At 48.6% G+C, this 24,760-nt stretch overlaps 1 protein-coding gene across 1 annotated transcript in view; it reads right to left on the minus strand.

Annotated features, from left to right (window-relative positions):
* Positions 1-617: 617 nt before the first annotated feature.
* NTRK3 (neurotrophic receptor tyrosine kinase 3) overlaps positions 618-24,760 on the minus strand; it is a 258,426-nt gene continuing 234,283 nt past the window's right edge. The window contains exons 16-17 of the mRNA XM_054577572.1: positions 3,782-3,940; positions 618-887 (exon numbers count right to left, since the gene is read on the minus strand). Coding sequence (XP_054433547.1) covers positions 702-887; positions 3,782-3,940 — 345 coding nt within the window. The 3' untranslated portion in view covers positions 618-701. The remainder of the gene's footprint in view (positions 888-3,781; positions 3,941-24,760) is intronic.

Genomic DNA, 24,760 nt, shown 5'->3' on the forward strand with positions numbered 1-24,760 from the left:
GTCGTCAGGATTTTGTTTTGTTGTTGCTCTTTGTTCAGTGGTTACCTGTGGGCGCCACTGTTGACTCCCACAAGCATCAGGAGATGCTTTCCCTAGAATGGGCGAATTACAAAATTGTCTCAAAGCGGGCGAATTTCTCTTGAAGAGGGAAGGCATGGGGACAATGGTCAGAGGAGATGTGAGGCGCTTGGTCCAGTGCTAGTTCCTCGCTGGGCATGACGGGTGCAGCCTGCCCAGGCCCCTGTGCAGGGCGCCCCCAGCTCTGCCCGTCCCACCATGAAGGCCTCTGCTTCATCGCGGCCTCTGCCCTGCAGGGCTAGAGCTGACGCAGCGTGGGCTGCAGCTGGAGTCAAAGGGAATTGTCCCTTGTGTTCATAATATTTAAGAATCTCTGAGTTGTCATTACAGTCTTGTGGTTTCTTTATCAGCAGCTTCTCTCTGCATTAGAGAAGGTGTCTCTCTGTAGATATAGATAGATAGTTAGATATATAAATATATATATATATGCGCCAAATTGCCTTACAGCGTTTTTTTTTTCTTTCTTTTTTTTTTCAGTGTTGTATGAGTAGCAGGCACTTGAGTTTATATGAAGGTGTTCGCTTCAGTCACAGGTGGAGGGGAGGAGCTGTGAGGTGGGAAGGGGGCGTGTGAGGCCAGGGAAGAAGAGGCAACAGAGAGCGAACTCGTGACCACGGCCACCGCTAGCCGAGGATGTCCAGGTAGATGGGGGTGGCTTTGCCTAACGCGTGAAGGATCTTGTAGATCTCCTTGATGTTTAACCGCTGCTGCGGCTCCCTCTGCCAGCACCCAAGCATGACGTCGTACACCTCTTTGGGGCAGACTCGGGGCCGCTCCAAAACGCGGCCTTGGGTGATGCACTCTATGACCTGAAAAAGCGAGGAGAATGAGGACGTTACATCAGAGCTCAGCCCGGGCCCCAGCAGGAGGCCACCATGTCCCTGATGAGATTCCGTGCGGAGCCGCGGGCAGGGCTGAAGCCAGCGCGCAGTTTCTCGTGTGTCCTGTGTTGGGGGGGTCATGAGGATGGGGACCGGCACTGGCTGGAGGTGCCCACCGCTGCCCTCGGCACTCGGCCTCCTGGCCAGGCCTTCTGGCCTCCCAGTACCCGCTTCCTCTGCCTTCCCTGCTCCTCTTCTAGTCCTGAAGCTCATCCAGGTGACAGAGCTGGTTCACTGTCCACTTGGAGTGGGACTGGCCCCGGCTGTCTCTCCCCACGTAGGAGCCTGCACGACTCTGAAACCCTCTTGATGAAGCTCTGCACCATCTGGGCCCTCACGGCCACCTCCCCTTCGGCCCCACGCCCTGGCGAGCTCCCCTCAGTCACGGCCTCTGTGCGCACCACCACGCGGGCCTCTGAGCTACGACATAGGTCCCTTCCTGGCAAGGCCCCTGCCCCGACCTCTGCTCTAAACCACACGTGCCCTTCCTTCTACAGCCCTTCCTCGCCGGGAAGAGGAGGATCCAATGTCTGCTAGGACCACCTCCTAGGACTGCTGTAGGGACCAAATGAGAACCGGAAAAGGGAAAGCAGTGACGAGGAGTGGGGGAAAGCAAAGCACGCAATGCGGGGCCTGGCCCAGCTGGGCCCTGTAGGACCCAGCCTGTAATTTGTGCTCCATTTTCAATTCCTCAATGGAACTTTGCTGATGCTGAATATGTGACGTTTCAAGGTGTCACCTTCCAGTTCTCAGTTAGGTTTAACTTCCCTGACTACTCACTCCATCGCTGCAAAACCTGGGGCAAGTCACTTGCCTTGATCTGCAGCTTCCTCATTTGAGGACAGGTGGCAGTGACAAAAACATACAGAAGCGTCTCCAGTTGATACCTGGAACATGTTACTTCCCCTCTTTGCCTCCACTAGTGAAGGCTTATTTGGGGGAGAGAAGTGTCTCTTGTCTCCTGCCATCTCCCCACGCCATCCCCAACAGCGCCTGGTCTAGCGTGTTGCCGCGTGTTACTCTGACCCTGGGATGGCCTGTCAAAGCATCATTATCACCTTCCTGATCAGGTTCACTCGGAGTCTGCGATGGCTCCCTGGCTCACTTCTCTGCCATCCTGACAGGTGCCCAGCAGCTCACGTGCCCTATTCTGATTAGAGCCCTGTGCCCACCCATCGCCCCCTTCCCAGAAAAAGGGACTCAGTTCGAAGGGCAGCAGTGGCTGCTGGCGCCAAGACCAATGCACACAGCAGTGTCCCCGTCCGCGTCGTCCACTTCCACAGAGAACCCAGGTACCAGTGGCTGCCAGGACTTGGCTGCTGCAGTGGCCGGAGAGGGAGAGGTGACGGGGTAGGACACCCGCCTTCAAGGCCGACGCCCCACCGGACAGTTTCAGGAATGACCACAGACACTTTCTCAGCTAGAGGAACCAGCCTGGGGGTCCAGGACAGCGGCTGCCTGTCGCACTCTCAGCCCAGGTCCCACCTTCACAGGGCCACCAGACCGCCCGAGCTGTGCTCAGAGGACACGTCTGTGCGGGTGTGCAAGGTGCATGCGTGCGCGAGCATGCTCACCGCCGCTCCCAGCCCCAGGGAAACAGCAGCAATCTTTAAAAGCACCACAACAAATGGGCTCTGACACACACTTGTTCACTGTTTTTCAAGGTCATTAAACTGTTTTGTCTTATTTTAGGAAGTCTGAGCAGGACCCATTCAGCTTGTAAATGATGAGATACTACAGATTCAACGAAATGCCTCCTTTGCAGCCTTTGACATTCACTTAATTAAGTGGTCAGGACACGGGAAGGCAAAGATGAACACAGCTTCCAAGAAGAGAGATAATTTCTTGAATATCCAGATATGATTCCAATGTTAAAAGGCCCTCATGCTCCTGTTTTCCTGGAGAACGGAAGGCCATAAAAATGAACGCCATCTTGCATAGGTCTGTCGAGCAGGCAGACCGAGCCCCCCGCTGCCTACAAACTGCACCGCATCCAGGGGTCTGCATGACTCCAGTCCAGACGGAACGGAGGCCCATCCGACTGGCTTTGGAAGCAGCAGCATCCTGTGGCCATGGCCCCAGCCTCCGCCGCACGGCAGGCTCTCTCACCTCCGGGGCCCTGGCCAGTCCAACTCAGGGCCCTCCCTCCCCCTCCCTTCCTGCGTCTTCAATCTCAACAGGTGTTTGTGTGGAAAGTACTGAGTCAACATAGCTGGCATGCTTAGAGAAATGCCTGGCACTAAGTATTACTTATTAAAATGTGATTAGTATTTTTTATTATTAGTGTAAATTAAAATTATACATAGGGTGTTTATCATTACCATGTTTATTATTATAATTCATTTTCTTCCCAGGAGTCCACACACAGCTCTATCAATAACGTGAACTTGGCCTTCTGGATTCACGGTCCTGCCCGCTCCCAGGCCTGATGTGCCTAAGACTTTTGGGGACACAGGTTACCTGGCCACACTAAGTGGAAGGCGTTTCCACAAGGTGGCACAATCGAAAAACTCGTGGCTGTTCTTTGTTATCCTTTGCTCTCTTAGTGCAGCACTGGTAATTTTTAAGTAGAAAAACAAACAGAACCGCGACTGGCACCTCAATTCAGACATCTGATTTCACACTCTCTTGAAAATTATACCTCATTTCCTACAGATATAATTTTTTTTCCTACTAAGAAGCTCTCCCCCGACTCTTTCTTATGCCCACATCTGCTCTACTGGCTCCACCCTCCTGTTCTATACACGAGGTCTAAATCCCGGCCTGAGAATCACTCATCAGCCTTTCCCTGACTCGAGGCGCCCACCAGCCCGGCCCTGTACCTCCGTGTTGGAGAGCTGGAACCAGGGCTGCTTCCCGTAGGTGAAGATCTCCCAGAGGATCACCCCAAAGCTCCACACGTCGCTCTCCGTGGTGAACTTCCGGTACATGATGCTTTCAGGGGGCATCCAACGAATGGGGAGCATGGTGTGTCCTCCAACCTAACAGGGGTCAAGACAGAGGCACACAGAGAGTGACCAGGTGGCCAGAACCAGCCCCGTCTCTCTACTCTTCATAAGGAGACACACTCCGGATGCATTTTACTTTAAGACAGACAGCACTTCATGCAGCTTGTATTGGAGGCCAGTGGAGCGGCTGAGAGAGGAGACCCAGAGTAGTGGGGGCAGCTAGAGCAGCAGTTAGAGAAGACACCTAAGCGAGGGTGAGCTCCTCGGCACTGAGTGCAAAGAAGGACCACGAGATAATCTCAGGAGGAGAGAAGGGGTCAGGACCTGGTGCTACAGGAAATCTATCCCTAAGAGGACATGGCACGGGGCAGGGGCGGTGAGCAGAGCCCCTGAGCCAGGCCCCCAAAGCATTGGAGTGTGTGCAGACCTCGGGTCAGACCCCCGGGCCAGCGTGGTTAGGGCACGACAGGGTCCACGTGCATCTCATCTATAAAACTGGGACTTTGGCTTCTGTACGACAACCCTGATTTTCTCACCACAACCTAGATCTCAGTGTTGCAAGTGGAGGGCATGGGCAAGTCCCGAAAGGACAGAAGACCGCACACTAGTAAGTAATCAGGTGGGCCAAAGAGAACGCACAACAGTTCTTGTAAGAGACTCAAAGGCCAGTAAGCAGAAACTCTTAAAACAGCCACGGGTGGGTCCACAGATCTGGGAGCCAAGGGCACAGGGACGTGACTCAGGGGGGCTCTTCCTGAGAAAGACATTAGGGGAACCCTCGCCACCCAGCAGGCTGGTGGTGGTAGCATAGGTGAAATTCATGGCATGTTTTAGAACCATGGAACCAACCACACCATTAGTAAACAGAAGCTTAGAAATTGGAACTTTGGGCCCTGGCCAGGCAGCTCCGGTGGACAGAGTGTCACCCCATACGCCCAAGGTCACGGGATCAATCTCTGGTCAGGACACATACAGGAGGCGACCAGTGAATGTCTCGATGGGTGGAGTAACAAATGGATGTTTCTCTCTCTAATAATCAATTTAAAAAACAATGTTAAACAATAATGAACTTTTGGTTAATACGTGGAGTTTATTGCTAGAAAACTGATTACTGCTGATAAAAAGAGCTCTCCACAAGTGTCTGATAAACTATTAATCAGAAGATTCATTGCTATGGTAGACCAGTTGGAGGACTAATACTAAACATTTAAGAAAGAATGACTTGTTGGGAGAACAGCAAGCTGACTTCTAAAAAGAGAAATCATGTTTGCCTTATCCACCTGAAGTCTTTTAGCAGATCAATAATAATATGGGTTGGCACAAGTTGTTTTTGGCCTGGGATTTTAGAATCGAGACAGCTCTGTGTCAGGGTCAAGACAGGTGATGATGTTTCTTTCAGACAAGCAAAGACTCAGAAACCTGACCACTCACAGCCTTTCAGAAAATGAAGGAACAAAAATGGAGGATGTACTACAGAAAAACAGAAAAAAAAATTTAAAATATACAATGACTTTGGATACAACAGACAGTGCAAAGCAAATAAGCCACAAAAATGCATTTAAATCTAAATAAAGGTTGCTAATTTGGTAGTAAAATGTGATACAATTACCAATAAAGGCCTCTATAAAATAGACATAAAGTAAATAATAATACTAATAATGCTAATAGCATCACCACAGCCACTATTAGCAATACTTATTTGGAATGAAACTTTTAGATAATTTCAGCCCTAAGTGCACAGAAAATCAGGAGGAGAAATAATTAAAAGCCTGATAAAGACTTTCTCTTCATCAAGAAGAGGCGGGAGCTCACCGCCAGCCATCAGCAGTTGACTATAACAGCTTAAATTTAAATGGGCTTGCTAAAATTTTAAAGTAGCTTCTAGAAGAATAGAAATAATATATATTGCTTCCAAATCAGTTTTAGGAAAACAGGACGAAAAGTCTCTAATACCAGAATGACTACAAAAAGGATTGGGATAATGGTGACTAGAAGGCATAAAATGAAAAAGTTTAAATAATATCATTATAGACAGTAAGTGCAAATACTATCTCTTAAATAAGAAACAATGTTAAAAATATAATGCATGTTCTTCAGAAAAGATATCTATAAATATCAGAAAATATTAAAGAGGAAAGAATGCAAAATTGCAATAAAGGAAAAAGCACATATATGTTGAATATAGAATATTCAATATACAATATAACATATAGTAAATATATGTTAAAATTGATTATATATAAGAAAAAATTGCAGGATGCCAAGAACCATATGGCAGCAAAGTGATTAATATCATATTTGAAGATGGCAAAATTCACCATTTTGATAATTATAAACTTTTATGCTCCAATTAAAATAGCAATGGAAAAGTATTAAAACAAGTTATAAATAAAAGAAAACTGACACAGCTACAATTACAATTAAAAAAATTAAAACACTCATTTCACAAATTAGCAGATCAAGAGTACAACATAACTGAAGATACATTTTTAAAATACAAATAATGAGTTTTAACTGTTCAGCCTCCCTAAAAAGTTGCTTATTAGTCTCAATTATCTAAAAAAAAAATTATTATAAACCCCAACCACTGTTGTACCTCAAAGGAAATCTGAAATTCCGCTGGGAAAAAAGTAAACAATATAAAGTAAAAGTAAGAAACATTTACTCTACCAAATAAAATAAAATAGAAATGAAAAACAAAAGGGTAAATTTTTTAAAAGGTTTTCTTTGGTCAATTGAAAAAACTGTTTAGTATAAAAAATAATTGAAAGTAAAATTTAAAACTTTCATAATAATATGAATTAGAGCCGAAGTAATTTTTGGAAAAAATTATAGCATTTAAGCACTTACTTATAAACTAGTTAAAATAGAATAAAATTAAGAATTCAATTTTTTTAAAAGGTAACAAAGACCTACAAGACAAATTTATGGAAAGTAAGAAAAAATAAATAATAAAAATATAATGAGGAATTGGTATAAAACGAAGCAAAGAAAACAAATAACCAAAGGGCATGGGAGGCAGATTATATCCACATAATCAATTGTTAGTTCTTCCCAAAGTAACGTAAGCCTTTAGCAAGGTTAATGAGGGACACAAAGAACACAATGTAAAAATGGTAAGAATTCTGCAACAATGCCCTGGCTGGTGGGGCTCAGTGGACCCAGTGCTGCCCTGTGAACCAAAGGGTTGCAGGTTCAATTCCCAGTCAGGGTCCATGCCTGGGTTGTGGGCCAAGTCCCCAGTAGGTCGGGCGTGCGAGAGGGAACCACACGTTGGTGTTTCTCTCTCTCCCTCCCTTCTCCTCTCTCTAAAAATAAGTAAATAGATAAAATCTTTGTTTAAAAAGAATTTTGCAACAATAAAATGTGAAATATAGATGCCATGATTGAGTTACTAGAAAATAATTTTTACAAAGTTAAGAAAACTAAAAACTTACATACAAAAACACTTTCAATTATAGTTTTAAAAAGAACCCTATACATTAAAAAAGAATAAGGACAAGATTCTTTTATGGCTGAGTTCCACTAAAGCTTTCTATCCTATTTATACTTTTTCAAAACCAAACCAAAACAAAACAAAAAGTAAATAGAACTTCCCCAAGCCATATTCTGTGGCTTGAATATCCCTGTTGACAAAAATCAGTCAAGCTTAGCAAACAGTCTTTACTATATGAATTCGGAAATAGGTATTTTATTTATATACATGTAAAACTATCTCTGTCAGGAATACAGTGCCAAAATCTAAATAAAATATCATCAAATCAGCAATAGATTATAATTCCATATTATAACTCAATAAGTTTTATACTAGAAATGAAAGAATGCCTCAGTCTTAAAAATCTTTTTAATTTACTAAGTTAAAAGATTAAAGAAAGAAACATTATCCTTTTGGAAGATGCCAAAATTTTCCAACACCCTTTCCTGATTCAAAGCTCTAATTCATTACTAACAGAAGGTAACTTCCTTTATTTAACACGGTAACCATCATATTTACTGATAAAATGGTAGAAGCATAGAGGTATCTTCTCTCCCTGATTTAATGCACCACTATTTAGGTGGGGTCCTAGCCAATGTAATAAAGCAAGAATTAAATCAAGGTAAAATATAAAAAGGAGGAATCAAAATTACCATTGTCTGCATATGATGTGACTATTCAAGACAATTAAATAAAAAGCAACTAGAACAATTACATGATTTAGTAAGCTACCCAGATGTAAAATGAACATACAAAAATCAAACTAATCTCTCACACCAGTAGCAAGGACTTCAAAATTCAGTGGAAAATATGATTGTTTGTACAAAAGCAACAAAACATTAAAAATTCCTTCACATAAACCTTAGCAGAAAATATAGAAAGTCTATCTAAACAAAAATGATGAAAAACATAAGATTAGAACAATTAGAAAAATATGTCTTTTCTTTGGATAAAAAGACTCAGTACCCTAAATCTCATCAATCTCTCATTTCTAGTTCAAATTAATCTAAAAATTCAACACAATCCAAATAAAACCCCAATGGAATGATGTATGGAAATTGATACAATGATACCAAAAGCCATTTAAAGAGTAAATACTTAATAAAAACTAAGAGATACTTGAAATAGAACAACAAGGGAGTATTTATCAGATGGTAATACATATTACCAAACTACAGCAATGAACACACTGTGTTATTGGCATAGGAATAGACAAATTTTGTTGATCGATGGAGCAAAATAGAGTCTAGAAGCAGACCCATATATAAATATCAGAATTAAATATATGAAATGATGGGTTAGTAAAGCAAAGCATTGGGACAATGAACTATTCATTTAAAAAGTACACTTAGATACCTACCTCACACCATATACAAAAATCATTTCCAGATGGATTAAAGAGCTAAACATAAAAAACAAAACAATAATAATATTAGAAGAAAACTTAGAAAAGTACTTGTATAACCTTAGGAGAAGAAGACCTTCCTAAATAAGACACATGTTCAAGAAGCCATAAAGAATAGAACTTAGAGATACAACTTGTAAAAGTAAATACTTCTGCATTTACAATCGGGCAAAATACAAAATAAACATATTTAAAATACAAATGACAGAAAAAAATATTTGCAATATATATAACAGACAGAGAATTAAAATCCATGTATTATAAAGCAATCCTTTATATTAGTTTAAGAAAGCAACCTAATAGGAAAATGAGTAAAGACTGAGAGCAGATGATTCATAAAAAAGCTACAAATGGCCACAAACATATGAAGAGATGCCAATCAAAACAACAAAGAGACACAATTTTTTTTAATGTCATGTGAGAAGAACTGAAAGGACTGGTGCTCTCTAGTGCTTGAGGGGCGTGAGGAAAGCCATTCTCAAATGCCACCGCGGGGACTACGGCAGCCTTTTCTGAGGAAGTTTGGCAGAAACTGCCCACACTAATGACGTAAGTGGCCTTTTAACCCAGTAATTTCATCTCTGGGAGTTTTAGAAAATACTAGGTCACGTGAGCAAAAATACTTGGTTGAAGATGTTTATGTCATTGTTTTGAAGGCCACAATTTGTTTACCACTAAATGTGGATGCAGCAGCTAAAAGGAACACCATAGAGGCATGGTGTCAGGAAATAGGCCTGGGGTGTGTTAAATGAAAAGACATTCAAAATATACAACAGCACTCTCATTCATGTAAAACTACGTATGCATAAGCACATACATTACAGGGCAATCATACGTCACGCTATGAGCGCACAGGAAAAGGCCCAGAGAGACAGCATCACTTTAAACCACAGGCTTTCTCTGGAGAGCGGCCTGAGGGCCAGTCCCCGCCGGAGGGAAAATTCCACTTTGATACGCACATTTCTAGGCAGTTGGAAATTTTACCTTGATCATGTATCACATTTGAAAATTTAAAAATAATAAAAGGAAAGCAAACATAATGAATACAGAGAAAGAAGTGAACCTAATTTAAGTTCTATGTCAAAAGGTGGTATTTTTAAAAGAATGTTATGTTTGTGACCGTACCCAATAGAACCTTTTGTTGTATCTGGGTTCTTGCTTTAAAAAACAGAAGTTGGGAATTGGGGAGCATTTACAGTGGATTCGGCACAACTGGCTGTGGTGTTTGTCCCATACGATGATTTTACACAGGATCCAGAGCAAGTGCTCCAAACCCAAACCTCCCAGCTCACAAAGACGGAGACGGGGAAGTGTGCCGGCGTGACCATCGCTGAGCTGAAGTGTCCGGGCAGAAAAGCACTGTAGGGGCATGAACCAGCCCCACACTCTCCCCCAGGAGCACGGACGGAGGGTCCCGCTGGGCAGCAGCTCCGGGTGAGGGCGGCGCCCTCCAAGAGCAGAATGAAATATTTCAAGAGACCAGCGATGTAACAAAGGGCAATAAACTGGAAGTCAGAGCTCCGGGCTGCGATGTGCCTTCTGACAACAGCTGGCACACGCCAGAGTCCATCTCCTCATCCTCAACCCAGGCGTCGAGCACCCCTGAGCATCATGAAATGCACAGCTAGACACACAAAGCGCAGGAACAGTGCCCTGTGTGGCCTCACGTGCTTCTGGGCGGCACAACAGACCCGCTCTTCCAGACCTCCCGGCTGCCTGACGAGGATCCAGCCAGACCCCACTGATTTTCCTCCAGGGCTGCCTACACGCTTCTCCCACCCTGGGGTTCAAGACTGAGGAAAGTGGTGGCCAGATCCTTCCTTGGTGACAAATATCGACCTAGGCAGAGAAGCAATACGCTGCAACAATAATCTCAGTAAGAAAGACTCTCACTGACGGACACGGAGTGCCAGCCGCGGGGCGCCGCACACCTCCCCCATTTCCCCCCTCCCCCACCGCCCCATTTCACAGGGGAAGGTAAGGCTTGCCTGGGCACTGCCTGGGAGACGCCAGCCAACGATCCAGGCTCTCAGTGAGAGACTCTGAGAGTCTGAGGGCTGAGCCTTGAAACAGGAGACAGAAGAATGAGGCAAAGATTCCAAGAGGTGGTTCTAGACACAAAACGGGTCCTTGAAGATCTCTGGGTCCCGCTGCCTTGGATGACACCCTCCAGCACCTCTATCACTGTGGTTTCGGGTGTCGTCAGCGTGATCATCCTTCACCCAGTCCCCCTTCATTCAGTGACATCAGCAGCCCCGAGGATCACTGCCCAGGCGACCTGCTGTTTCGTTAGTGCCTGCGCAAGGGCGGCATCCCCATTCCAGCCCCCGAATGCAGGTACCAGCTGGGAATCCTCGACAACGTGAAACCTTCCTTCGGTAACCGTCTGGTTATCCTGGTGCCAGCTTACACAGGCAATGCCTGGCTCTCTCCCTTTATTGACCAGCTCTCAGGATCATGAACTCATTCCCTAGCATCCGCCAAAGGTGACCAATGAGAGACTTATTTTGGTTCGGTTTGGTTTGGTTTTGAGATGCGTTATCAGCTCCTGTGTATGTGTGCATGGGCGTGTGGTTTTCTTTAATTTTATATCTGCATTTTTCTTATGCTAAAAGTTTTCATTCCTACGTCAGTAATGTCACTTATTTGCTTTACCTCAGTGTACGTTACATATAGTCCGTGTGTGTGTCACACTGACAGCTCAGACAGCGTCACCAGCGGGGCGCTCGCCGGAGGCCGCCCGCCGCCGCAGTTCCCGGCAACAGTTCTCCCTGTGCAGCGAAGGCACCAGCGGAGTGCGCACGGCGGTGTATTAGTTTCATTTCCCTTTTTATTTTTAAGAACTGCTTTGCCTTTTCTTTCTCATGGATTTAATGCTGTTTTATTGTGATCTAAAAACTGCTACATGATTTCCAAGTCTAAAACACAACACAAGGCACATGAAAACTAAGCCTAATTCCCCCTCTGACCTCCCCTAGGGCGGGTCACTTCCCTTCTGTTTGTCTTCAGTTTATTCTTCTATTGTTAACATAAGCAAATATGGATTATATTCATTTTCCCCATTATCTTAGGTAAAAGGTAACATCCCATACCTGTCTCCTAAGGATTGTTTCTAAAACTGAACCGACAACCCTCTGTGGGTTCTCAATTGCACACGTATGCACACACACAGGCGCACAAACACCCCTGCTCCCGCCTGCCCCGCCAAAAAGGAAAGACAAACCTCTCACGCATTCACACTCTCAGGAGGAAAACCTACGGAGGGCAAATAGATGCCATGCAGTGCTGGCCGGGCTGTTGAAAACAAATGCCTCTCGCGCCTGGGAGGTCAACCCTTTCACTGGTCGGGTAGTTTTCAGCTCTTTCCAAAAAACTGAAGGAGGACAGATCTAAAAGAAGTATCAGCTGAGAGGAGGGTAAAAAGAAACTGGGTAAGAGATCTTAGACAAAGATATAAACAATGGTTTCAAGAACTGACTCATGTTGCAATAACAAAACTCCTTTTCCCACCTTATTTGTTTATTGTGAATAGTATTTCTCATTTCTTATATTTATAAAAATGAAAAAGATAAGTAGAATTAATCCTGAACCTTTCTTAATTTAGCAATAAAGAATATTCATTAATGAATACAGAAAGCATTAGAGTACATAAGAGATGCGTTTCCAAAAATATTATCCTTCTAATCTTTCGCATTCACTGCCTATTTCTGTGTATTACTAATAACTGTAATGATAACTCAATCCAAAAGCTCTTAACATCTAGAAACTTATGGTCATTGGATATTAAAAATTAAATTTAAATCTTCATATATATTTTTGTCACACTAAATTATGACAGAGTGGCCAATAAAAGGCTTTCATGCATAAAAATATAATACATAAGGATAAAATTCGATAGGGTAACTGGAATAAAAATATAAATTCAAGAAGAAAAAAACCCTGTAAAACTGTTTAAGAACTTCTTCATGTGTTTAACAGGAGATGAATCAAATTTTCTGGTATTTAAAGTTCATTAGATACATTAAAGAAATAATGTATTTTTAATGTCAATATTTACAATATTCTGAAAATAGCATCGTTGGCAACTATTTAAAATTATGTTGAAAATTGCAGATGGCAGCCTAGAACATGCAAGGGGTAGATGGGGTTTTTTCAAATTCCCTTAGGGAGCTGGAAGAGCACAGGTCTAGAGACGGCGTGCCCGGCGTGCACAGTGTGGAGTCCTGGCTCTGGCTAAGTCCTCCCCTCTCAGGGCTGCATCCTCGGGCCCGCAGCAGCGGAAGGGGGAGAATGTGAGGACGCAGCAGCTGCCCCAGTCCCCAGACCCTGTCTCCTTCATGCCAGTCCTTGCTGTCACTCCCAGCCTTGCCCCGAGGGTCGGGCAGTGGGACGGGGGTGCTGGAAGCTGCGTGGCTACAGGCCGCAGGCTGTGTTCCCACCGGGGCAGGTGCCCTGGGGTACAGTGTTCTCCCTGGGCGCCTCCCCGCCTCCTGCCCCCCGCCCACAGCCATCTCTTCTCTTCTGAGCTCTAGAAGACTCTCAGGCTTCTGCATCCCATCGCACAGAAAAGCAGACAGCAAGTAGATTGCAGAGAACACACAGAAGCCTGCTCCTCTCATAGGGGTTCAAACATCTGTCCTCACACAACTCTGAGAATGTATAAAGGAGACCAAGTGACCCATATATCCCTGATAAAGGAACCAAGACACAGCAGAGGCGGGCAAGCACAGACTCACGAGGCACGATATTTCTGGCACCAGTGGAAGGACTCAACCTCCCCCGTAATCACTGGCCTGCGTGGGTTGCGTCAGAATCTGTTAAAGCCAGCGAGAGGGCAGTGGCTTTCCGAAGAGCTGTAAACACTCGGCAACATGTGCTAATGGAAAAATGGCTTAGTCAGGAGACTGTCGTAAAGACTCATTTATGGTAGGGGACATTGTTTTTTATTTAGTCCATTTTAATGTTTCTTGGTTGCCATGTGTCAGCACAGAGAAGAGACTCCACAAGCAGTAAGAGAAAACTAAAAGGCTTAGTATCTGCCTCCTCCCTCCCTGGGACGTCCGCTGGTTTCCCACGTGCTCCAGCGGCGCTGGTCCCCACTCTGCCCGGCCGGTCTGCGGGAGCCGCAGCCCCAGCAGGCAGCCGCCTCTACAGCCTTTGACATCACTGCCACGCCCCGCCCAGAGGGTCTGAGGACCTCACACGCACGGGCCGCACGCCAGTGTCTGAGTGGACATGCAGGCATGCGTGGCAGAGGGAGGACATTTACACGGACGAGTGTGCCTGAGATGGCACAGGCGTGCCGCACCACCTCAGACGCCAGCAGGGGCCTGTCCATCTGGCCCCAATCGCCTGAGGCTGGTGACGTGCCCCTCGGACACATTCTGGCATGAATGGCCCAAGTGGAGGAGGAGAGGCCCAAAGCCCTCTTTCAGGGTGTTCTGTCCCCAGGGCAGCAACAATAGACAGTGCCACTCTAAACCAGGTGATTCCCTTTGCTGACAGCTTCAAACCTTGCAGGACGCGGCTCTCCTCCCTGGAGTTAACACCCCCCGCCCCCCGCCCACCCCTCCAACTGCTCAGCTCTCTAAATAGGTCTCTGCCCCGTGTGTGGGAGGCCACGAGGGACTCAGAAATAATGGCAGCCTGCCCTCCGGGGACTCTCCCCACTTCCGCCCTCTCCTCTCTCTCGCCTCTCCCCTCACCTCCCTTTCTCCACTTGGCTAATACGAGTTGCAGATGCTGTATTTTCAGCTGGCTTTCCACCTCTGCACAGCCCCATCTGCCTATTCACAGGGCATGTCGTGTTCGCGTCTGAACCAACGTATATTCCCTGCGGACGCCAGTTAGGTTCCTGGGCATCTTCGAGAGAGCAGCCTTGCCCTGTAGCTGCCCCCACTTCCTCGCCCCAAACCCAAGGTCGTCAGAAGCCAGGGAGTGAAAGGAGAGATTCCACAGGGAAGCTGCGCGCCTGAACACACAGGACTGGAAAGGGCTGTGGAAACTACTGAGCCCACCTCCAGGCCATGAACTGCCTGCAGTCACCAAGAACAGCCAGTGCAAAGGAAATGAAACAGAACTGATGTCCCATAGAGTCTTGTCTGGTTTTAACGTAAAATTTTTACAGAGAACAGTGTACCTACATAAAGGCATACAGACCAAAAACAGGCAGATGGAGCCTCAGGGAGTTTCAATCCGGTTCGGCCATTCCCTCCTCCCCACCCTGAGGCACTTAGACTTTGGGGCAGAACTTGGCATCTCCCCAGCTGTGTGGGTGGGTGCCTTAGGGATGTAAGAGTCCGGGTGTTTGTTTGACCTAGGTCTACACTGTGTGCGTGCCATCACAAATGCACGTGTGTCTGGGGTTTCGCCCTAGTTATGGGCAGTTTGTGGAGAAGGCCTTTACACAAGAGACTGAGGTTTTCTCCAGTGACATCAGACCTCTGACCTCGTAAGGCAGGATTGTTTGCCCTCCTCTTGATGCTCTTCCTTTTCCCAAGAAAGTAGGGCAAACTGCCACCTAGCTTCTGGTCGGCCCAGCTGACGATCTCAGCCCCAGGTCCGGCAGAGGCTGGGAGTTCTCCAGGGTGAAGGCGCAGGGGCAGCTCACAAAGGCATCATTGCAGCAGCGCACCCTCCGAGCGCGGCTGCGCGACAGCGAGCGCCACAGACAGCTGTTCACGGGAGTCTCGGTGGAACGGCTGTCTCAGGCTGAGCCCTTAGCCCTGGGAGTAGGAAAATCCCTTGGAATCTTCCAAAAATACAAGGAGTTTAAGAGCCTGAGAGGCTTGGCAGTGTGAGCCTGGAGGATGAAGACGCCCATTGTGACTCTCCCCAACTCACTTACCTAGAGCCACACGTGCCAGGAGCAAGTTCTCAGAGGGAAGCCTCTGGAACACAACCTTTTGTAACATCCTCTTTTGATTTCCCGTTGAAACCCGGTCTGAATGCTGGCACTCACTCCAGGACCTCACTGTCACTTTCTGCCCCAAGCGATGTATTTTTCATAGAGGATACACTGCAAGTCAAAGGTGTGGTTTGAAGAATATCTTGGCCCTATTTTCTTTTCCGAATGCCTAGACTCAGAGCCTCCTGGCTGCATTCAGATCTTGTCGTGGAAACAAACTTTAGGGATGTTGTTAAAAGAGCTCAATTCATTGAACAAAGCTGGGTGGGGCGGGCAGGTCTCAGCTCAGATCCACGGGCCACGCTGGATCCAGAGTGACCCCCGCACCCTCCCTCTAGTGCTTGCTAAACATCACTGGGCAAAAGAAGGCAGGAGAACAAAGCCTCCTTGTGATAAATCTAAGTTTTCCATTAACCTGTATGGTTCAGGTAGAGAAAGGTTTCAGTTTAGATTCAGGCTAATTTAACAAAAAAAAGATACTCCTTTTCAAACCAGATGGACTTTGCTAACTATTTAAAAATTCAGTATTTTGATCATGAAAATGTGCGCCCAGGATGGGGAAACAGAGTGTGCGAAGGAACCCGGGATCATCACAGCTCAGCCAACGCCACTCACTTGGCTAAGCGGCCTCAGGGGGGTTATTCAACCTCCCAAAGACTCGGCTTCCTTGCGTGTACAGTGGGGATAATTCGCCTACACACAACGCCGTATAGAAATTAAACATGACACTGAACGAAACATGGGCTTGGCAGTTTCTCAGTGCACGAGCACACACGTGTGGCCGTGAATCCAAGCCTCCCTGGGAGAGACTGGTCTTTCAGTGGCCCTGTCTGTGTCTACTGTGCTGTACTTCCCAGTTTCCCCGGGGAGCTGGACATGGTGCCCAGTGACTCTTTCGGCAAGAAAGGACCATTCCCAACTGGTGGGCAAGGAAAGCAGCTCAGGAGTGGACGTCCAGAAAGCCTATCGCAGGCAGAGGCCAAGTGAGGGGCGAACCCACTGCCGCGTTCCCAGTCCTCCCCGCAAAGAATCTGGTGGGCTCAAGGCGGCCCTCCCTCCGCACAGCGGGGCAGCGTTGAGGGGCCTCCAGGGCCAGCGCAGCTGCCCACCTGGGCCCCTGGACTGTTTAGCTATTCACAAAAGCAGGGTGTAGGCACGCAGGGAAAGCAGCCAACATGCATCTCAGGGAAGGCGAGACCAGGCTGGTAAGGACCCAGTCGTCTCCTGAGGCCGCGAGGTAGGAAAAAACAAAAAACAACCAAAAACCCAAAAAGGGGGAGGATTTGAAAAAGCAAAGAATGAAATAAGATTTTTTTTCTCAGAAAGGAAAACTGAGCTATACATGGTCTCCTGCTATCTTCTCAGCACTATTAACAGCAATAACAATAATATCACTTCCTATTCATTGAATACCCAAATAGGTTTAAGATGACAGCTCTGGACTCCAGTTTGATCACATCATCCTGTGAGCCTGAGCTTCCACCGAAGCGCAGCGGTAGAGAGACATCAGACATGCGCCCAGGGCTCCATGAGAGGAAGAGATGGCCTTGCAATTGATGGAACACGCTCCCTCATCGGCCTGTGAGGCCCGCGGTGATGAAGGCTCAGGCTGGGTGCTCGCCTCTTCAACTCAGGACGAGAGGCTAGTCTGGGAGGCTTCCTAACTGAAAACTTTTTTTCTCCTCCCCAGGCTCCAACAGCAGGGCCAGCTTGGTGCCTCACTGTGAAGCCTGCTATGCGCACTCCATCATGGAGGAGCTTCCTGCACAGCGAGCGGCCCCAGCAGACAGCCAGAAACAGCTGCTGCTTGTCGCCCCTGGTCCTCACTGATCCCAGACTGAACCTAGGAGGACTAATCGGAGACCATTTGTCAAGCGCAGCCGGGAGCACGCACCTGCCCCCAAAGGGCTGATGTCCCGCGTTCTCACCTACAATGACAGGTATCCCTGCCCCCGGGCCTGACCTCTGTCGTCAGGAGAGGCTGCTTCTGAGAATCCAGGTCTCAGAGAGCAGATCCGCGGCCCTCGACTCCCAGTCTCCCTGGCCAGCGAGCACTCAGAGTGCCGTGGGGCTCACATGCAGTCTCCTGCTCTCTGGGCCAGGCGTTGGGAGGGGCCAACAGTCCTGGGTCTGGGCCAGTGGACAGGTAGGTAAGTTGAGGCCGGGCCTGAAGCCTCAGGCAAGCTCCACATCCCATACACTCTGCTCACCTTGCTGCCCAAGGGCATGATGCCAGTAGAGATGCTGGCGGGTGCAGAAACAGGTTCCCAGAGTGGGAACAGATGGAGTCCTGCCCGTACGCAGACCCACGTCAGAGGCAGTACAGCATCGTAACACAAAGCCCTCCCATGCTACGTCGGGAAATCACTTAACCTCTCTGATCCCTGCCTGCTAAACATCAACGGGTAGTTAGTTCCCTTCTAAAACGGCCATGAGGATTCAATGCAGGAATCCTTGGAAATCGTTTAGCACAGAGCCCGGCATGTGTGCACGCGCGTGTGTGTGCTGCACGCCGGCCAGGGAGAGCCGCGGGCGCCGCAGGGCCCTGCTGCAGGTTTCCATCACGCCACCCGGCTCATCCCGGGGCCGTGCCCTCATCTATGATGGGTGTGTGAGGGAAAGGGCTGGGTGAAGTGACCTTTCAATATCATCTAGTTCCAAAGCACTGTGATTCAGTGAAGCAGAGACTGGATAACCTCTGGATGCCCCTCTCAGCGCTGCGAGGTTGGGGTCCTGAGGCCCACTGGTCCCCACACTGCCTGCCTCCACAGCAGGGCCCCAGGAGCCTCTCTGCAGCGAAGCGTGGGAGCCAAGGGCAGTCTCGGATGAAAGGGACGGAGGGGCTGCCTCTCCACACTGCATCTGGCATCCCTGGCCTTCACCGGAGTCCTGCAGCTGCGGGCGGCAAACTCCTCCCTTTATAAACAAGTCCTACCCCTCGGCTTCCCCTTCAAGGTCACAAGGAGGGGGAGGCGGCTCTGGGGATGAACCAGGAGAAAGTCTTAAATGCTAAGCCAGTAATCAGTGGGATGGTGCTTTCAAAGGCATTCCTACTCTCACGCCTCGTCAGGTCTCCGAGAGCTCAGACGGACAAGGCGAGCTGAGCCCTTGTGATCTTCTGGTTTCCAGGCTAACGAAACTGGGAGAGAGCATCTTTCTTGGGGTCACCTAATGGGACCCCAAGAGGTGGAGCCAGCATAAGACTGGGGCAGGCGATCCCCAGGAGTGGCCCCTTCGCCTTAACTTACTTAAACCTCCAGCCTCCGCCCGGAGAGCGAGAGAAGGAGGTGCGGAGAGGGGGGCTCGCCTCCGCGAACAGGGCCACAGAATAAGCACCTGCGGAGTGCTGTGGCTGCGCTGGGAGGGAGGGAGCAGGGCGCCAGGCGACGCTATTTGAGTTCAAAAGGCTAAAAAGTGAAAGACCCAAGCCTCACCCCTAAATACTCTGATTCCCAAACCAATGTTCTTTCCCCACCACCATGTGGTTCTCACATGTTCCCACAGAAAGAAGGCTCACTGGTGAAAATGCTGTAAGTGATATAAAGTAACGGGTTGGTACGGCAGATTTCAAAAACAAGTGATAGAAATCCTAGAATCATATTTCTACAAAATACACCCATAAGTGCCGAAGAAGGCTTCTAATGAAGTCAGAAGCATCCCAATCTGCTGGTAGGACGGCAGGACGGTCGCCACGGCAGCCCAGCAGGCACCCATTACAACGACCACAGGAGACAGGGCACCGCTCCTCGCAGACAGGCCAAGAGGCCGTCGGCCGTGGGCTGGGCCTCCTCGGTCCTCCTCCCTCGCAGTGTGTCCTCTGCACACAGCCTGGCCGGCGCCTGCGGAAGGGCCCGGGGCTATGTCCTGCCAGGGCAGCTGGGCTGTCCCCCGGAGGCGGGGCCTCACCAGTGAGTGCAGCCTCAGATACTGCCCGTCCGGGTCCCAGGTAATCTGTTCAACGGCCACAGCATTTACCATCCTGATGTTCAAAATTCATTAGCTCTGATTAGTTGGAAATCTATTTTCTGATAATGTCTCTTTCTCTTAGATCATCATCTCAGGCAGAAAAAGAGGAAGATAGAGAGACAGGGAGAGAGAGGCAACATACGTCAAGTTGGGTCTTAGAATGAAGCTCCACCTACATTTCCTACAGTATTTCCTGCATCTGGATTTTGTGACTATTGAGACAATAACACTGCCTTTTTGCTGAAGATAGCTTGGATTAAGTTTTCTGTCACTTGCAGCTGAAAGAATCTTGATATAACACTAAAAATTTCAACTCTCAAATTAGTCTCTATTTCTAGGAATGTCTATTTCTAGACATCAACCTAAGAAGAAAGACTCAGAGAGATCCCAGTGGCCCAGATAGAAACCAGCTTGCCCTTCTCTACCCACCCCTTTCTCTTGTCCTGCCCTGCATGGCGGTACTCACATGCCAGAGCGTCCCGAGCCACAGAGCATCACATGGACATGGTTTACAGCGTGAGGCTCTTAGACCAGCACCTGAACGGAGAGCAACCTTCGTTAGCCGGGAGGCTGGCAGCTGTATCAGACACCTGCGGTCCGTTTCCGTTAGCCACAAGTACCAGCAAAAGTCAGAGGAGAGAGCTAGTCCTCAAGAGAGCTAAGCGCCGGCCCAGCAGATCCCGCAAAGGAGCAGCGGAACTCGTATTGTCCCCGCCAGTAAGTCCTGTCAGAGTTGTCCAGACATACGGAGTTCTCATGAGCCATCTCACGAGAAGAGTGGAAACAAATGGACTTGACAAGCGTGGAAGGTAGGTTCCGAACAAGGTGCACAGGATCTCATCACAAAGGCCAGGGCAACTTTCATAATGAGCAGGCCCGGGTGGCACCCCGGAATGCTTGCCTCGGCTCCCACGGCCCCTGCACATGCAGACCTGAGCCTCCCTCCAGACCATTCCCGCGTGCTGTTCAGGTGCTGGTTCTGATCTGGGATCGTCAGAGAGCAAAATGCTAGGAGAACTAGGAGTTCAAACGTTAGTTACCATCGAATGGGCAGAGTCCCTATCTCTGGGTGGGTCTCCAGGTGAGAACCCAGAGGACTGGCCCTGGGGACACAGACCCGGTTCCCCCGAACTGATTAAGGACACGGCCTACCACATGGTGAAGGCGCATTTCCCACAGGAAAAGGGATTAGGGTCTCCCCAAAAGACCAGCTTTAACTCTCTTGAAGGGCAAGGCCTGGAAATTACTTTCTGCAATACCAAGGCTGCTAAACTCTGTTGCCTTTTCCCTCCATCCAAGCCCCATTTTGATTTAGAAAACTCTACTCCGCAGCAACCTCACTGCGGCCAAAGCCGCCACACCACTTCAGCAACAGCTGAAAACCGCTACCAGGCAGAGCGGGCGGCAGAAGTTCACCTTCAGGTCTCCCAGCAGCCCTCGGGCGTGCCCAGAGACAGGCACGTATTCTCGGGTTCCTTAGAGAAGCTGGGCTCACCTGGATCGGAGGACACAGCCCTGGGCTCCGGGCCTGCCGGTCTCTGAGCAGGCTCCTGGGCTGGGCACACGCATGACCACGAGCCCTCCCAGACATGTGTCGAGGCCTGAGCGTTGCCCTTCCGGCTGCAACTAAACCCATCCTAGAATTAAAACACACCTTGTACGAGTGGGTAGCGGGTGGGGGAGGGGGGTATGTGATTCACAGAAGAAATATCCTTGTTACTTAGAGATACTACCAGTCATTTCTAATCTTTACCCTTGTTCCCACCGGGACTCCACAGAGCACAGGGATGCAGGACAGAGAAGCAAAGTGATGTCGAAGTGGGTTAGCGTTTTAGGAGGAACGCCGGTTGGCCTACTGGTTTGTTTTTGCGGGGAGGGGGCTCAGGGAGCGAGGCCGAGAGGAGCCCCTCCGCGGGCAGATGGGCGGCGCTGTGCTCCCTCACTCTGCGTGTCACCGTGACAGGGGACCTAGGCAACAGGCCCCAGCAGCCAAGGACTGCGACCTGCGGGGGCTGCCATCACCCAACAGTCCGAAGACTGCAGTGAGGGCGTTCAAGTGCCTGGGGCACGTTCCTAAGTGACACTGACATTGTGGCGGTGAGGGACGTGATAAATGACCGCGTAATAACCTTTCTACCATATGACACACATCATGAGATTCAGAGAGGCACTGCCTTGATGTGCGTGGAGACCTCTGGATAATATACGGTACAGAAGCCCAAGGAAACCTCAGCACGGCAGGTGGAAAGACACTCCTTCAGCATCAGAGGGAAAGGGGAGAAAGTCCCGCCCCCCTGCCCCCCAGTCTTCACTTTGCTACCGCTGCTCTCTCCGGTGCGCATAAACAGTGATTTGCTCGCCAAAATATTTAAGAGCTCAGCTTATGCATAAAATAGGAGGCTGCCTAAATGTTTTTCTGGAAAGTATATGAATGCACATTGCATATAAATGCAAGGTCACACAGTGACCCCGATGTTAAGTGTAACCATAGAGACATCCTGCTCCTTGCTAACAGCAGACCTTAGGCTGGATGAGGTCGGCCTGTGGCTTCCATTCGCAAAGGCAGGAAGGAAGTCTAGGATGCTCTTCACACGCAACGCTTCACGCCAACCCCTGCTGAAAACCCCTGGCCCAGTCTCAGACCTCTGCATGCGGCCTCCCACCCCATCCTCTACACACAGACCATGCACCGTCCCTCCTCCCAACATGCATGAGACCCAGGGACACGGACACTCTGAAGTCAAGCTCCGCCTCCTCCTAGCACGGATGCTACAAGAGGAGACTGGCCCTCATGCCCCGGGGACACTCCATGCCTATCCCCATTCCCAGTGAGGAGGGCACTTGGAGAGGCAGCAGAAGCCGCTATGCCTTCATGCACACTCAGCAAAGACATCGACGACCACCCCAGCACACCAACCGCCCGGCTCCGGCCATGCAAACAGCCCGCTGCAGGGCCTGGGCCCCCCGTGGGTCCTGCCTCCCTTTTCTTTTCTCCTCTCACTTCCCACCCACCGGTGTGTATGGACGGATGCTGAGACTAACAAAGGCAGGATTCCAGACTTAGTTCAGCCTGGTTTAAATCCTGGGTTAAATCCACTATTTTCTAGTTCCGTGTTTAAACATCACTGCTCTTATCCCTAAGTGGGACTATGATAACTTCATGGGAACAGTGCGGATTACTGAAAGCCCCTGGCAAAGTCCCTGACTAGCAGAGGTGCTCAACAAACGTAAGCAGCTGTCCCCTCACATTCCCAAGGTTTCCACGTGAAAGAAGGACAGGCCTTCTGATACTCTGCACAGCCAGTGCGAGTCAAAGATCACCCTGCCTCCTACAAGCCCCTCCCCAAGTGGGTGAGCCCGCGACCCTCCTCACTTTCGGGGACTCCCTCCTCGCAGTCGGAGATATACCCTAACGATCAAGCAGACGAGGCACGCTACGTCTGTTACCCCAAAGTTTGTATTTCTTGCTTCGGACCCAGAATTGCCAGATCTGACTTGTTTCAGAAAGATTTTAGCCAAGCCATGAAAGCCCTCCTTGGCTAAATTAAATAAACTAAAATAGATTATATTCTCAAGGCAACTCAAGTGCTTTGACCTTTCTGTCTACAACTGCACATACCACCACTGCCAAACACTTCTTTTTCTCTTCTCTGCCTTATTTTTCTTCTAAGCATCTATTATTCTCAAACAGACTCTACAGTCTACTTTATCTTTATTTTCCATCTCCCTTATTAAGGGCAGAGGTTTTTGTCTGTTTTATTCACAGGTGTTATCTCTTGCACCAAGAATAGTTCACAATACATGGAGAGAGCGACTGGCCGTCCCAATTTGCCAGGGAAGGCACCAGCTGATGCTTCTGGTATCTATTTAATTATTAACAGTTTCCCTTTTCATTCTCAGAGGTGTCCAAGTTTAGTCAATCAAACTTACAGAGGTGATCAGTAATAAACGTTATTGAATTTAATTGATAAATTTAACTAATTTTAAACTTGAGTTAAACATGTCAACTCCTGAAACCAGGAGTTTTACCCTGGTGTGAATAAAATACATATAATACTTCATAAGCATGTGAAGACATTGATTAATCTCTCATAATGGCCCTGTTTTCAAAATTCTCACAAGGCTAGTGAACATGTTCATTCTGATAAACTCCAGCTACACACATCTGTTAGCACTGAAAAGTCCTCAACTTTAACGCCATTATTAGTAACAGTGCCAAGAGGAGGTACCATCTGGGTACCGTCTTGGTTCCCCCGAACCAAGTCACGAGGGAAGCTGCAGAAACACCATGCACCCAGCCGTGGATGTGGCCTCAGGACCAGACTGTGTATTAGGGACCGGAGGCTTCTCACCTCCAAACAAGCTCACACACCGCAGTCAGTGCTGGGGACAGCACCGGCCTCGGGGAGGGCGCCTCCATACAGCAGCAGGACTCGGATCTCCTGGTCTGGGCGGGACTTTTAAGGCCGGATAGGTACACTTTGTGGTTCTATTTTCCCAAGTGGACCATGCCCCAAACAGAAAGAAAGTGCCCTCAAGCAAACAGTGGGAGGAAGCCAGCTAACCTGGTCTGATGGGCAAGACAAGACAGATGGGACTTCAGTGACTGCACAGTGTGTCTGTCTCCATGCCAGAAACGACCACAGAAATTAACCTGGGAGGGGGAAGCCTTCCCCCGAGTAAGTGAGGGATGCGACTCAGTCAGAGGGCCCTGTCCTGAACATCGGATTTCTTAGGCCGAGCTGCATCTGAGGCTAACGGTCTCTTCAGACGCTTCTGCCCATGGGGTTTCCTTAGTTCCTTAAAGCGAGTGCAGCCATCCCACGCGCACTCGGAACTGAAGGTCGCACTCCTGCGGTGCAAGAAAGCAGCCAAACGCGGGTCCATGCAGAGCCTCCAGCCTCCACCACACACGCGGGACTGGGAAGAAGCCTTGGCAGCCACGTGGCCTCTGGCGGCTGTCCCAGATGTGCACCTCGTGTTAGCAGACCATGGCCCCTCTGCCCCCCATGCTTCCTCCCCGAGAGACTTCCCAAGCACATCAATGGCTTTGGTAGGAAACTTCCACGGACGTTAAACAATGCCCCAGTGGCAAGAATC

This window comes from Pteronotus mesoamericanus, unplaced genomic scaffold, assembly GCF_021234165.1.
Source record: "Pteronotus mesoamericanus isolate MK-2021 breed Mesoamerican mustached bat unplaced genomic scaffold, CSHL_Meso_final contig_438, whole genome shotgun sequence".
NCBI classification, from domain to species: domain Eukaryota; kingdom Metazoa; phylum Chordata; class Mammalia; order Chiroptera; family Mormoopidae; genus Pteronotus; species Pteronotus mesoamericanus.